At 35.6% G+C, this 12,692-nt stretch overlaps 1 protein-coding gene across 1 annotated transcript; it reads right to left on the reverse strand.

Moving 5' to 3' along the window:
* Nucleotides 1–385: 385 nt before the first annotated feature.
* On the reverse strand, nt 386–2,560 carry LOC110331401 (endogenous retrovirus group K member 8 Gag polyprotein-like). The gene is given in 3 exon segments (XM_021211989.1): nt 386–1,255; nt 1,257–2,193; nt 2,277–2,560. Coding segments are annotated over 3 exon segments (2,091 nt in total).
* Nucleotides 2,561–12,692: the final 10,132 nt, after the last annotated feature.

Genomic DNA, 12,692 nt, shown 5'->3' on the forward strand with positions numbered 1-12,692 from the left:
TCCAGTATCCATTAATCCTACAAAGCTCTTACCTTCAATTATTAATTTGAGATTAGGTCTNTNACNAGTAATAGGTTGAACCCAATACGCCATAGAGGAATTAAGGTCACTCTGTCCACTCTTATACTTAGCAATATTGGATGGTGGGGGGTCGAAGGGAACTAAAAGAGTTGAGCAATTTTTTGATTAGCAGGTACAGTTATAATACTATGAGGGGAAGCAACCATGATTTGAATTTCTCCCTCATAATCATTATTTAAGACACCTGGATAAATCTGCAGACCTTTTACAATAGAACTACTATGTCCTACAAGAAAACCCCAAGTTTCTGCAGGTAAAGGTCCAACGACTCCCGTAAGGAGAGTCTGAACTCCCATTTCTGGGGTTAATACTGTGTGGGTGGTGGAANAGAGCTCCAATCCAGCACTTTTTGGGATTGCCCTGAGGAGTTCAAAAATGGATTTCCTTGGCTGGGCAGCAGTTTCGAGGCCCCATAAACCGCATGCCGTTCATAACCCAGGGCCTGGAGTGAGCCCCTCCTCTGGCTTCCTGGCAATGGCTGACCCTGCCGGTCTGTCTTAGACTTACATTCCCTAGCCCAGTGGTTACCCTTCTTGCAGCGAGGGCAAATTCCTGGGGCACGGTTTATTTTTCCGCCCTCAGCAATTTTATTTTTTGGAGAGTTGCCTTGAAAATGACCAACATTCCCACACTTAAAACATGCATTGTCCCCTCGTCTATGTGATGGCATTTTCCACGCGGTGCTCCCTTGTAAAGTAGCCGCCAATGCTAGACTCTGACCACAGGATGGACCGATCTCTGCACAGAGACGAATGTACCCCGCCAAATCCATCTGTCCTTTGTACGGCCGAATAGCGGCACGGCATGCTGCATTAGCATTTTCATAAGCCAGTTGTGTAACAAAAGGGATTCCTGTTTGAGAATCTCCAGCAATTTTGCTAGCTGCTCTAAGTAACCTATCCACGAACTCCTGGTAAAGCTCATCAGGGCCCTGCCGAATGCCGGATAAACCTCCATTGAAATCCCCTGTAGTAGGTAATAAATTCCACGCACGGTGAGCAGCCCTAGCAACCTGTGCATAAACTCCCACAGGAAATCCGATNTGATTTAGATTGCCTTCATATTTACCTTCTCCCAATAGCATGTTAATATCCCAATTTGGGTTACCAGCCTGCACATTTAAACTAGCGGTTCTTTTACAAGCCTATTGCCACTCAGCACTCCAGAGTAAAAAAATCTTCTCCTGACAAGGTAGCCCTACACAACGTCTTCCAATCTTGGGGGCTCAAATGTGACTCCACAAGCATATCTAATAAGGCTTGCGTGAAGGGGGCTGTGGGGCCATACTGTGCCACAGCTGCTTTTAATTCCTTTATCACCTTGAACTCCAAGGTCTGGTATTGACCGACCCTATTATTTTGCTGGTTGAACATTTTCGCTGCGGGGAAAGCCAGCACGTTAGAAGAATCATGTCCTTCCCCACGAGTTCTACATACGGCTTCCTCTAGCTGTGGTTGATGAATTTCAGGGTAAATATTTTTTCCTGCAAATGACGCGGCTTTCAGCTCTTGAAGCTCCTTCGTCAGTTTTTGCAAATTAATTTCGAACTCTAACTTGCATAGTTGTAAATCCAATTGAGCAGCCCCTGCTTTAGCGGAGGTCATAGGTGGGACAGAGGATTCGGATTTGTACAAAGACCAATCCTCGTCAGAATATCTGGTGGCTCCTTTTTGTAAAGGATCCCCTTCTTGAGGTGTTAGCTCATCATCGGAATCTCCATATCTCCCTAATTTAGAGTTTCCCTGACATTCTTTAAGCTCAGCCTCAGTACTATGGAAGGCCAGCAGAATCTCTTCATCAATGGAATCTTTCACTAGTGCCCAGAGGCAGAGTGTGAACTTCTCTGCCTGGGCATCCCTCAGAGCTTTTCCAATTCTTTCCCAGGTTCTCTTGTTTAAAGTTTTTTCCTCTCTGAACCATGGGCAGTAAGAATCTATTTGTTCTACAAAATTTTGTAACTCATGTTCTTCAAACCCAATTCCTTTCACCTGAAGCAGATCTTGAAGACTTCGGACATAAACCTGCCTAGAAGTTCCTATCCCCATTGTACGCTGCCACCGTGAGAGATGAGGGTGCCAGGTTAGCACTTCATCACTCAAATTGTCATCGTGCCTGTAATAAGTTAAGGAGGTTTAGAACCTATGCTAGCATGAATATGTTTTTTCCCCCAGGATGCACGATACGATACTTGTTACATGTGGAGCTCCACTGGCAGCATTTGGATTTTTCCGCTGTCTTCAGGCCCCAGGCCATGTTGGGTGCCACTTGAGTGTTCCTGCCCGTGGAAACACTCCAGTCTAGGTTCTTCCTGAAGGGCGGGAATATCCAAAAGGGAATAGGCTGTGAAAGGAAATTTAAGCCAAGGCAATTTCTTACTGGTCAAGGCTCGAAGTTTAATAACTGAATTCTGTTTAAGTAACATGGGAAAATCCCCAGCCCCATCTTTAGTCTTTGAAGTTGCCGGTGGCGGTCTGATCATAGGCGGATCCAAGGGATTGTAGGCGGGTCCAAGGATCGAGGTGGGGATGAGTGTCTGTTCGCATAGGCTGTCCAAGGATGCTGCGTTCTGGGAGATCTGGGGAGGTCCTCTCGGTAGGCAATGGAGACACAGCAACTCTCTGGTGGACCTCAGCGCCTGTAGGGGGTTGGTGTTTTGAAGGAGAGTGATTAGTGTAACAGCAAACAGTATCAACCAAACAGACCCCCTCCCCCGGACCTCCAGGAACTAAACCACCAACCAAAGACTGCACATGGAAGGACTCATGGTTCCAGCTGCATATGTAGCTGAGGATGGCCTTATTTGGAATTAATGGGATGGGAGGCCCTTGGTCCTGTGAAGGCTTGATGTCCCAGAATAGGGGAATGTTAGGCAGTGAGGCAGGAGTGGGTGGGTTTGTAGGGGAGCACCCTCAGAGAAGCAGGGTGTATAGGGGATTTTCTGAGGGGAAACAAGGAATGGGATTACATTTGAAATGTAGATAAATAAAATAACCAATAAAAATTTTAAAAATTAATAAAAGTATTTCCCTTAGAAAAATAAAATAAGCAATAAGTAAATTAAATATCAATATATTAATATAATTTTGTTTTTTAAATAAATTTAATTAGTACTATAATTTTATATTTTAATTCTTTAATTGCTGTACAGAATTTTTACATATGTATGGGACACCATATGTTTTGGTATATGTTTATGCTGTACAATGACCAATGACAATAACAATTTATTACGTTTCTCATGGGTGCATCCACAATCCACAGTTAAGCTTACCTCCCATAGAATTATTTGTGTTAAAGGACAAAAAATAAAAGTAAATAAATAACAAAGACTGACAAATATACAAAGAAGGAAGTTTTCACACCACTGGTAGTATAAGTTAGGAGAATTATGGAGAGCAGTTTGGAGGTTCCTCAAAAGACAGATATAAATGTTACTGTCTGACCCAGACATTTCAGAATGGTAGTATACCCAAAAATATGAAATTGGCATTTCAGAGAGAAACATATACTCCCTTGCTAGACCGTTGTTCAGGGCAGCTAAAATAGATTTAAGCCAGTTGTCTATCAACCACTGAATGTAGAAAGTGCAGTTGACACATATATCCTCTATCTTGCTTAACTATTGAAGATGGAACCCTTATCTAAGAGATATGGATGAAACTTAATGATGTTATACAGAAAGAAATAAGACACATAATAAGAATAAGTAGAATAAGAACATAAAAAATGACAGTTAAGTGTACATTATATACTCTGAAAAAATTGTAACAGTTTATTACATTTTAAAGCTAACAGATTTATGGCACCAATGAAGTACAACACCTCTCATCACAGAAAGGAATGTCACTTTTAATTCCCTTTGTGGCCTGGGAATTATAATGACCACAAATAAACTCTGGCTCTCCAGATGACTGGGCATATGTTGAATAAGTATGCTACTCATGCTTCAGGGTCTGAAGCTGGAATAAATATCTGATTTCAGAAACTCATAGAATATACTATCTAGCATATATCAACATCAGTTTCCTGATAGGTGTCACAAGGGAATTATTGATACTGCCTAGTACCCCAGAAGCAGTTTTATAGTGATCACACAGAAAAGTTTCTCTTTAACTTTTGTCCTTATCTAGTTGAATTATGTTTAAGTGGCCCCACTAGGGATTTACAGTCTCTCAAGTGACTCATTAATTTTATAGAAATTCCATGAAGGACATTCAAATGGACTCAGAGATTATATCAGAATCTATTCCACATTATTGAGAAGAACATAGTCTTCTTGGTCAGGACTGGAATTTGAATTACTCCATAACATCACGGTTCTTATGAATACCATTCTCATCCAGCTCTTACCTAGTACTAATTTATAAGGAGATTTTTTTTCTCCTGAATGTCAGAGTATAAAGAACATTTCCTACCATCATGTAGTCTTTATGGAGCCATGATATACTGCCTTCTTATTCTCTGTGTATAATGCTGACCAAAACCTCATGAACTGTTATTATATTTCACCTGTAAGAGGACTGACAAAGTTTCTCTGGAGGCACTCCCTCAGTTATCTGTGGCAGCAGCATCTCAGCATCAAAGATAACTTGCTCTTTGGTGAGTTTCCTTAGATGGCTAATAGAAAAAAAAATTTGAAATTGTTGAGGGAGCACCTAAAAGACTCCATTTTATGAATATTTTCTTCAAACAAAAATAAAAATAACATTTCTATAATGTTTCACAACTAAAAGTGAATAGTCATGAATATCAAAACTTATGGGCCATAAGTATGTTGTTAAAGTATAGATAATTATTTGCACTTACAGACATTAAAAAAAACAGAGCTGAGATATATGGTTGAATTGTCTAGCATGATATATGTGATAAAGTAATATTAAAACTTAAGTCATCGATCAAAGTCAGAGGAAATCTCAGTGTCAAGTAGTGACAAGACCAGAGTGGCCTATTCTCAGCTCAGGAGCTATTTCTTTTGATGGCTGCTGAGAAAGGAAGAGTAGGATTTTTAAGGAATGTTTGTCCAGAGAGACTACCTCTGCTCCTATAAGCTGTACACTTAGAGACAGTCCTGAGTGAACTCTGAGGGGTTAGCAAAAAAAGAACAAAAGAACACATGAGGTAGGAAGTAGTGGGGATAGTATAGGAGAGAGGCTGAAAGGGGAAAACGGGGTTTGGATTTCACCAAAACAATAATTATAAATACATGAAATTCTCGTCAGTGAAAAACACAAATAATTAAGACTATCTCCTTTTAGAAAATATTAGAAAATGCAATCTGTTCTTATAGGTCTGTCTGTGTAAGAGTAAGTCAACTCTCTCTTATTCCCTATCTCATTAGTTAGTTTGCTTAGGAAATAGAATTTCAAACAATGTAAAAAAAAAAAAGAAACTTTTCTGCATTTTCTCATCTGCATTTTTGAATGTCAATGAAATGTAAAATTAACTATTCCATGTTGAAATTTTATATAAAATTAATTATATCACTTCCTCACAAGACGTTAGCATGAGAATATATACAGTAAATCTCTAAGAATGTAAGAAAATGTTTTCAAATTGATCATTATAATTTTCATTTCTGAAGGACAGAAAATTTTTGTTTTAAAAACCCATTTTAGCAATTAATTCTTCAGAGTCTTTAAATTCCTCTATGATAAGCTAAGTTTAGCAATTATGACTTTTCCTTTTCTCAATTGTATCAAAGAGTAGAGTTTATACTCAATTAATGTTTCCCAAGTTGTTTTGTTTGCTGATAAGTTGCAATGCACTGAGATGAAGTAAGGAGAAGCCTCTCAGAAGGTTCAGATATGGCGTGCCTGTCACTACAGTTGAGGAAACATGGTGATCAGAAAAAGGTTTACAATGTACAATTCTCATCTCCTAAAATGTATCTCAATACTAGGTTACTGTGTAGACATTCAAGCACTTCTACAAAGTGCTACTAATCTGATTGATATAAAAAAAATATTTTTGTGCTTTCCATTATCAATTCATCAGTTGAACAATAACTAATCAATTATCTCAACTGAGTTTATCATTATTTAATATTATTATTAATAGTATTGTCTGCATCAGACAAGTGTAAATGAATGATGATTGGAAAGATAGATGCCATAGTCTACGTGGTCTAAAATAGTTATAGCATAATTGGGTTCTAGAAAGAGTGACTAAATATTTGCTTTGAAAGCTTGTTTACAGGATTAGAGATTAACAAATTAATATAATTTAGGTTAAACAAAAACAAATAAAGGGACAGGAATATAGAAATAAATGAAACAAATAGACAGTGATCTTGTAGAATTTAATACAACCATAAATGAAATATTTATCAAACTGGCTCTAATAAAAATTGATTGTTTTAAGTATCAGGCTCCTAAGGGGCAATGTAAACACTCTCACATATTTGTATTCTTTACATGAAGATGATGGCAAGGTTGAAGTTGTCTCCAAAACAGTCTTGGGTAAAGCCATAGAATATTAATGATAAAGAGAAAACAGTGGGCTTGCAGAGACTGTGGTATTGGGAAAAAGAAGTGTTTACATGTCACATAGAAACATATGTGCACACATAAAGTTGTTTTAAAGCTTTTAGTAGTGAACTTAAGACAGGTAAGTATCAAAATTTGCAATTCAAATTTGGATTTTAGTAAGGTTTTGATCCCAGAGTCTAACCTTGAACACATGAGCTCTTTTTCCTTGACATCCTTCTTTCAGAATTTATGCTTGCAAACATCCGATTCCAAAAACCTCTGTCTTACTTGATCCACAAAAAGAAGATTTAATGAATAAGATCCAGGTCATTTCTTCATGTTTATAGCATTGCTATCTTGGTTTTCTTACATTAAGAAAATGACCATTCCTGAATGCTTCCCGGAATCAACTTTTACCTTATTTGGTTTTTCTGATATGTGCTTATAATTCTTCTACTGATATCCATGATGTATTTTGTTTTTATATTTCTTTTCTTTTACTCATTTTCTTATTATTAAAGGTTTAGAAGAGCAACACAGCCTGATAGGACACGGTGCTAGAGAACTTCACCCTCTATTACAGAAAAGATGAGATGAAAGAGTAAGTATCCAAGGAGAACTTCATCCTAATGAGAGAGCTGAAAGAAACCATTCTCTAGACTCTGCTAAGACCAGAAGTGTTACACATTTAAAACATTTGGCGTTGTAAATTATTCACAGAGCCCATTTCTGTATACCCTGCCACATATAAGAGAGCTAAACAGTGTGATAACAGTGAAGATTAAATTTGCAAGTAAGAGTGCTGTACTTAAAACTTGGATCTGACCACAAGTCTAATCAATTAGCACTCTACCATCCTATCCCCTCAAACTTTCTCAAGTGCTGAGCAAAACCTCAGATTCTTCAGTCATAATGCAACTGGGGAACTATAAACATTCGTTATAATACATTTACACAGAGAAAGACAAAGCCATAAGCAGAAAGACAACCCCAACAATCCCACAGTGCCAGTACCTAATATTTCTAGATATGTACTTTCATAGTGTCAGTAATATGCAATTACTTTTAAGTGGTATGCTGTTTTACATTCTCATTATTAACAATTTTCTTGATTTTGTTAGATTTTTCATGCTGTCATTTTCAACTATTGGAGAGACTTCCACCATATCCTTAAGAACTCTTCCCCTATTGATACTTTTTCAAAATTTTGCTCCATTCCACTGAAAATTATAGCAAAATTTCCTATCTATACTTTATAGACAGATTATTTGAAAAAAGAAATTCCTCAAGACAATATTCCTGATCAAAGGATATGCTTTTCTTACAGTCCTTCACTGTACAGTATCAAGATGTATTACAATAAAAGCATATGGCAATTACACTCAGTGTGGATATTTGACAGTAGGACTGTCTCTCAAATTCAAATGCCACAAGCAGTTATCCCTCATTCATTATAGTCAATTTGGTCTCAGAAAGTTGTTTCTCATTCATCTGTTTATTTTAATGTTAATGAAAATGGATTTTAAGTGTTTACCTTTAAGATTCTTAAAAATCTTTATTTTCAATTTTTTTTTTGCTTTATATTTATTTATTCTTTTTACAGATCAGGTTTTTATCCTAACCCTGGTCTACCCTCTGACTGTTTCACATCCCATTCCTCCTAACCACCCCCCTGTCCCCACGAGGATGTCTTCACCACTCAGCCCCCTCCCAACCAGACCTCTAAACTCCTTGAGGCGTAGGTCTCTTAAGGGTTAGGTGCATGTTCTCTGATTGAACCCAGACCTGGCATTCCTCTGCTATATATGTGTTGGGGGCTTCATATCATATGCTGTCTGGTTGGTGATCCAGTGTTTGAGAGATCTCAGATGTATAGGTTAGTTGAGACTGCTGGTCCTCCTGCAGGGTCAACCTCCTCCTCAGCTTCTTCCAACCTTTCCCTAATTCAACCAAAGGGGACAGCAGCTTCTGTCCATTGATTGGGTGCAAATATCTACATCTGACTGTTTCAGCTCTTTGTTGTGTCTTTTAGAGGGCAGTCATGATAGGTCCCTTTTTGTGAGTACTCCATAGCCTCAGTAATAATGTCAGGCCTTGGGACCTCCCATTGAGCTGGATCCCACTTTGGGCCTGTTGCTGAACCTTCTTTTCTTTAGGCTCCTTTTCCATCCCTGCAGTTCTTTCAGACAGGAACAATTATGGGTCAGAGTTTTGACTGTGGGATGGCAAAGCCCTTGTCACTTGATGCCCTGTCTCCCTACTGTCAGGCATTTAATCTAAGGTCCTTCCCTTCGAGTGCTGAGAGTTTCTCACCTCGCAGGTCCCTGTTATTTTTGCTGAATTATAAAATGTCATTGTTACTAAATTTGCATATTGTGTTCTTTAATCAAAGAAATTTTACATTTTTTTTGTCTCACTGCCCCCTGACCCCCCAAAACCCCATAAATTCTGCCAGTTTATTACTTGGTTAAATACATTTATGTACCATGAGATCTTAAAAATCATGTGAACCAGACTTTAGCTTTCCTTGATTTTCAACTTAAATTTTCCCATAAGGATGAATTTTTATGTATATGATTTGAGAAATAACTACAAATGTTAGGATTTCAAGCCTTTGTAATTGTGTTGAGATAGTAATGATTGGTAATTGATATAAAATTATTGGGTGTTCTGCCAGTGCCATTCTAAGTACTCCCTATCAGGAACTAAGAGGAGGGAGGGATTGGAGGGGTTTCTCTTCTCAGATCTATTTCCCAGGTAATGAAACTAATAAGAATGGTATTGGAGGTTGAGAAATAAAGCAATCAATGCAAGAGACTTAGCAGTAGTGAGCCTATGTTTAAATTCCCACTACAGCACATAATATTGTAACCTTGAGCAAATGTCCAATTTTCTTATCTGTAAAACATCACATAGAATCTATAAATCCTGAGAAAGTTAATATTAAGACTTTTAGCCATTCGTGGATTTGCAATATGAAAAAATAGTTTTCCTCTAATGACATTATGTGTAATTTTTTCTTTTATTTTAATTAGCAGATAAAAATATTCCTTTGTTCTTAAATATAGCAGGATTTGTCAGTGCATTAATATTTTTCTTCTTTAAGTGTATTCACTGACATGTTACTTATTACTCATTTATTCAATTGTTCTTTTATCTTGCTTGGTTGAGAATTAGGAATCCATCAACCTTTGGACAAAATTTAAAAATTTTACTTTGGTTATAAAAGTTAATGAAAATCAAAGCCTTTCTTCAGTTTATCATGTATTAAATTAAAATAAAGTGAGACACCATACTTACGTCAAACATGAGTAGAAAATTATAAAATACTCTTCTCATTTATTTTGCTCTTGTGGTTTCTAGTGGTTACGGTTAATGGTTATCTGATTGCAACATTTATGTACATAATTATTAACTTTTTATAAAGCATAACATTGCTAGCATTCATTAAATATTTTATAATCACTGTCACATCTTGGTAGAAATAATTAAATGCATATAAAATTATTACTGATGATTTATGCTGTTTTTAGGCAAAGTGGAAAGAATTATAACCAAACAAGCCATTATGGAAGTTAGAAATACTCAGATATCCTGTAGGGGGTGTTATGGGCTTCACGGTCAAGCAGTCATGATGTAGCATGTTGTACAGAGTGAGTCATGCTGGTTGGTATGGCACACCAGTTGAGTCATTGATTATTAATAATTCCCCACGACAGTTCACTTTTGGAGTGCTTATGATTGTGGCTATCTCACTGAGCATGCATAAGTGTGTATATGCATATTCTATTTACTCAGCCAATCATTACTCTGTATTGTTTCATTTTGCTTGTGTTTAATAGATTAAGTGCATTTCTTTTTAATTGTTGAACATAAATTCTTCTTTTATATAATACATATCCACCACAGTTCAGCCTCCCTCTAATCCTCCTAGCTCTCTGCTATCTCCCCTCTCTGTCAGATCTACTCCACCTCCCTTTCCCTATAGAAAGGGGTATACCTCCTAGAGACAACAAAACACTAAAATAAATATAAATGAATAAATAAATAAATAAATAAATAAATACATAAATAAATGGTACATAAAATGAGGCAATTATGGGAGTGACCAACCAATGTCTGATTTAACTTGAGGCCCATGATGTGAAAGGAAATCTATGCCCACCATTGCCTGGATGGCCAAAAAAATGAGACTGAATAAAGCATAATTGTAAAATTGATGTTAGCCTTTCTGTCATTACACACCCCATTGGATGAACACCAATGTTTATATATAAACATTTGTTTATACATAAACATTGTTTATATATATTATATTTATATATAAACAATGTTTATATATAAAAATTTCTAAGGGAAAAATATTTATATATAAACATTTTATATATAAACAATGTTTATATATATATTAGAAATGAATAATCTGATTCATAAGTTATGTATGATTATTTTGAAATATATGCTCTTAGGTACTCACACCTTAGTAAAATATACTTTAAATTGTCTTTATTTAGACGGAGGTTAATTTGCATAATTTTGTTTCTTGTGGCATGCCTAATTATACATATTTTGGGTTAAAATGTGGTAAGGTATTTTACATTTGTAAATTATACTATTATTTGATCTATATATTTTATGCACATGGTTTCATATCATGTTTTGTTATTCCTGGTATTCTATTTTCTCTTTTCATAATTTTTGCATTAATGATTCAATTTTAATATATATATTTCATGTGTGATTATTCAAAACATTATTTTACATGAGTCCCTTGTCTGGAGTTATATATTCTAACTGATAAACCAGGAATGTAGAGTCTTTGTTAAAAAGTTGTTTTGATTAAATTTAACAAGATATATTCCTATGTCCTTGTAATTCTCTGACAGTTTTCCTACTGCTGTAGAACATAATTCACTATGGCTGGGTATAGAATTATTTTTGCAATCTTTTTCTTTAAACTATATAAAATGTTATTGTTTCTTTAATATTCAAAATACAATTTCAATCAAAATAAAAATGCTTAATCTATAATTATTATTCAATTCCTAGTGTATATTATGCTTTATTTTGCACAATACTTTTCATGTAAAATTTAATTTTGCTACTGCATTTTTTATTTCTTTGTTATCTATTTGCATCTCAGGTAGACCTAGTCTAAACTTACCACAATTCTCTATAATTCACTGTCAGGTCATTTTTTTATCAGAATTGAAAAGCTTTGAGTCACAGAAGTAAATTTAGAAAAAAATATAAAATGGGAAATAAATAAAAAGTGTATGTCATAAAAGATGGACATTATCTTCAGACTGAAAATAATAGCCCAGTTTGATAGGGAGTTCAAACTGGATGTAAAGTAAATGGAGTATGCCCACATGTAAGGCATGGAGAGCTATGAGAAGAATGGATAATTAGTACATAGAAATGCTCGAACGACCTGAGTAACTTTTGTAAACATGGTGTAGAAGTACAAATCTGTGCACAAAAAAAGTACATAAATTACCATTACTTACAGGAATTGAAATATAGTTTAACTAATTCTCAGCCATGAAAGCTGAAAGAGAAATTAGAGTTTTGATTCGTAAAGGTGAAAGTGATAGTAAAACTGTCTGTATGTTTATGATTGTGCTTCTTCATCTAGGTAGTGATTAAATTTTAATGCAAAAAAATCCCCTAAGACCTTTACATGGACTTTACATACTAATATCTGCATATATTCCATCAAAGAATCTATATCAAAAACGTGAACAGTGCATCCATTTCTCTAGCTTTAAACATAGTTAAATATATGTTTGTTCTGTTTAAAGATGTGTACAAAATATTCCATTTTATATACAAACAAAATGTTAGGTCTTCTCAGTTAAATTAAAATATTGAAATAAATGGAAGAAGCATCTACCAGTTTTATCTGGGAATTTGTCTGTAGACATGCATTTTAATTACTAAGATTGCTAAGAGAAAAATATGTCAGACTTTTAATTGTGAATGTCCCAATACTGGGATTGAAACTAAAATTTAAGAAGGAAATCACAGAAGAAAAAGTCAGATTCAGTCTCCCTGATTTTCCTCAGGCTTGAAGCAACTCAGTAAATAAGAGACTACATTTGCTTTGTTTGTTTGTGTATTTGTTTGTTTTCCACAGTAGAC

This window comes from Mus pahari, chromosome 1 (genome assembly GCF_900095145.1).
Source record: "Mus pahari chromosome 1, PAHARI_EIJ_v1.1, whole genome shotgun sequence".
NCBI classification, from domain to species: Eukaryota; Metazoa; Chordata; class Mammalia; order Rodentia; family Muridae; genus Mus; species Mus pahari.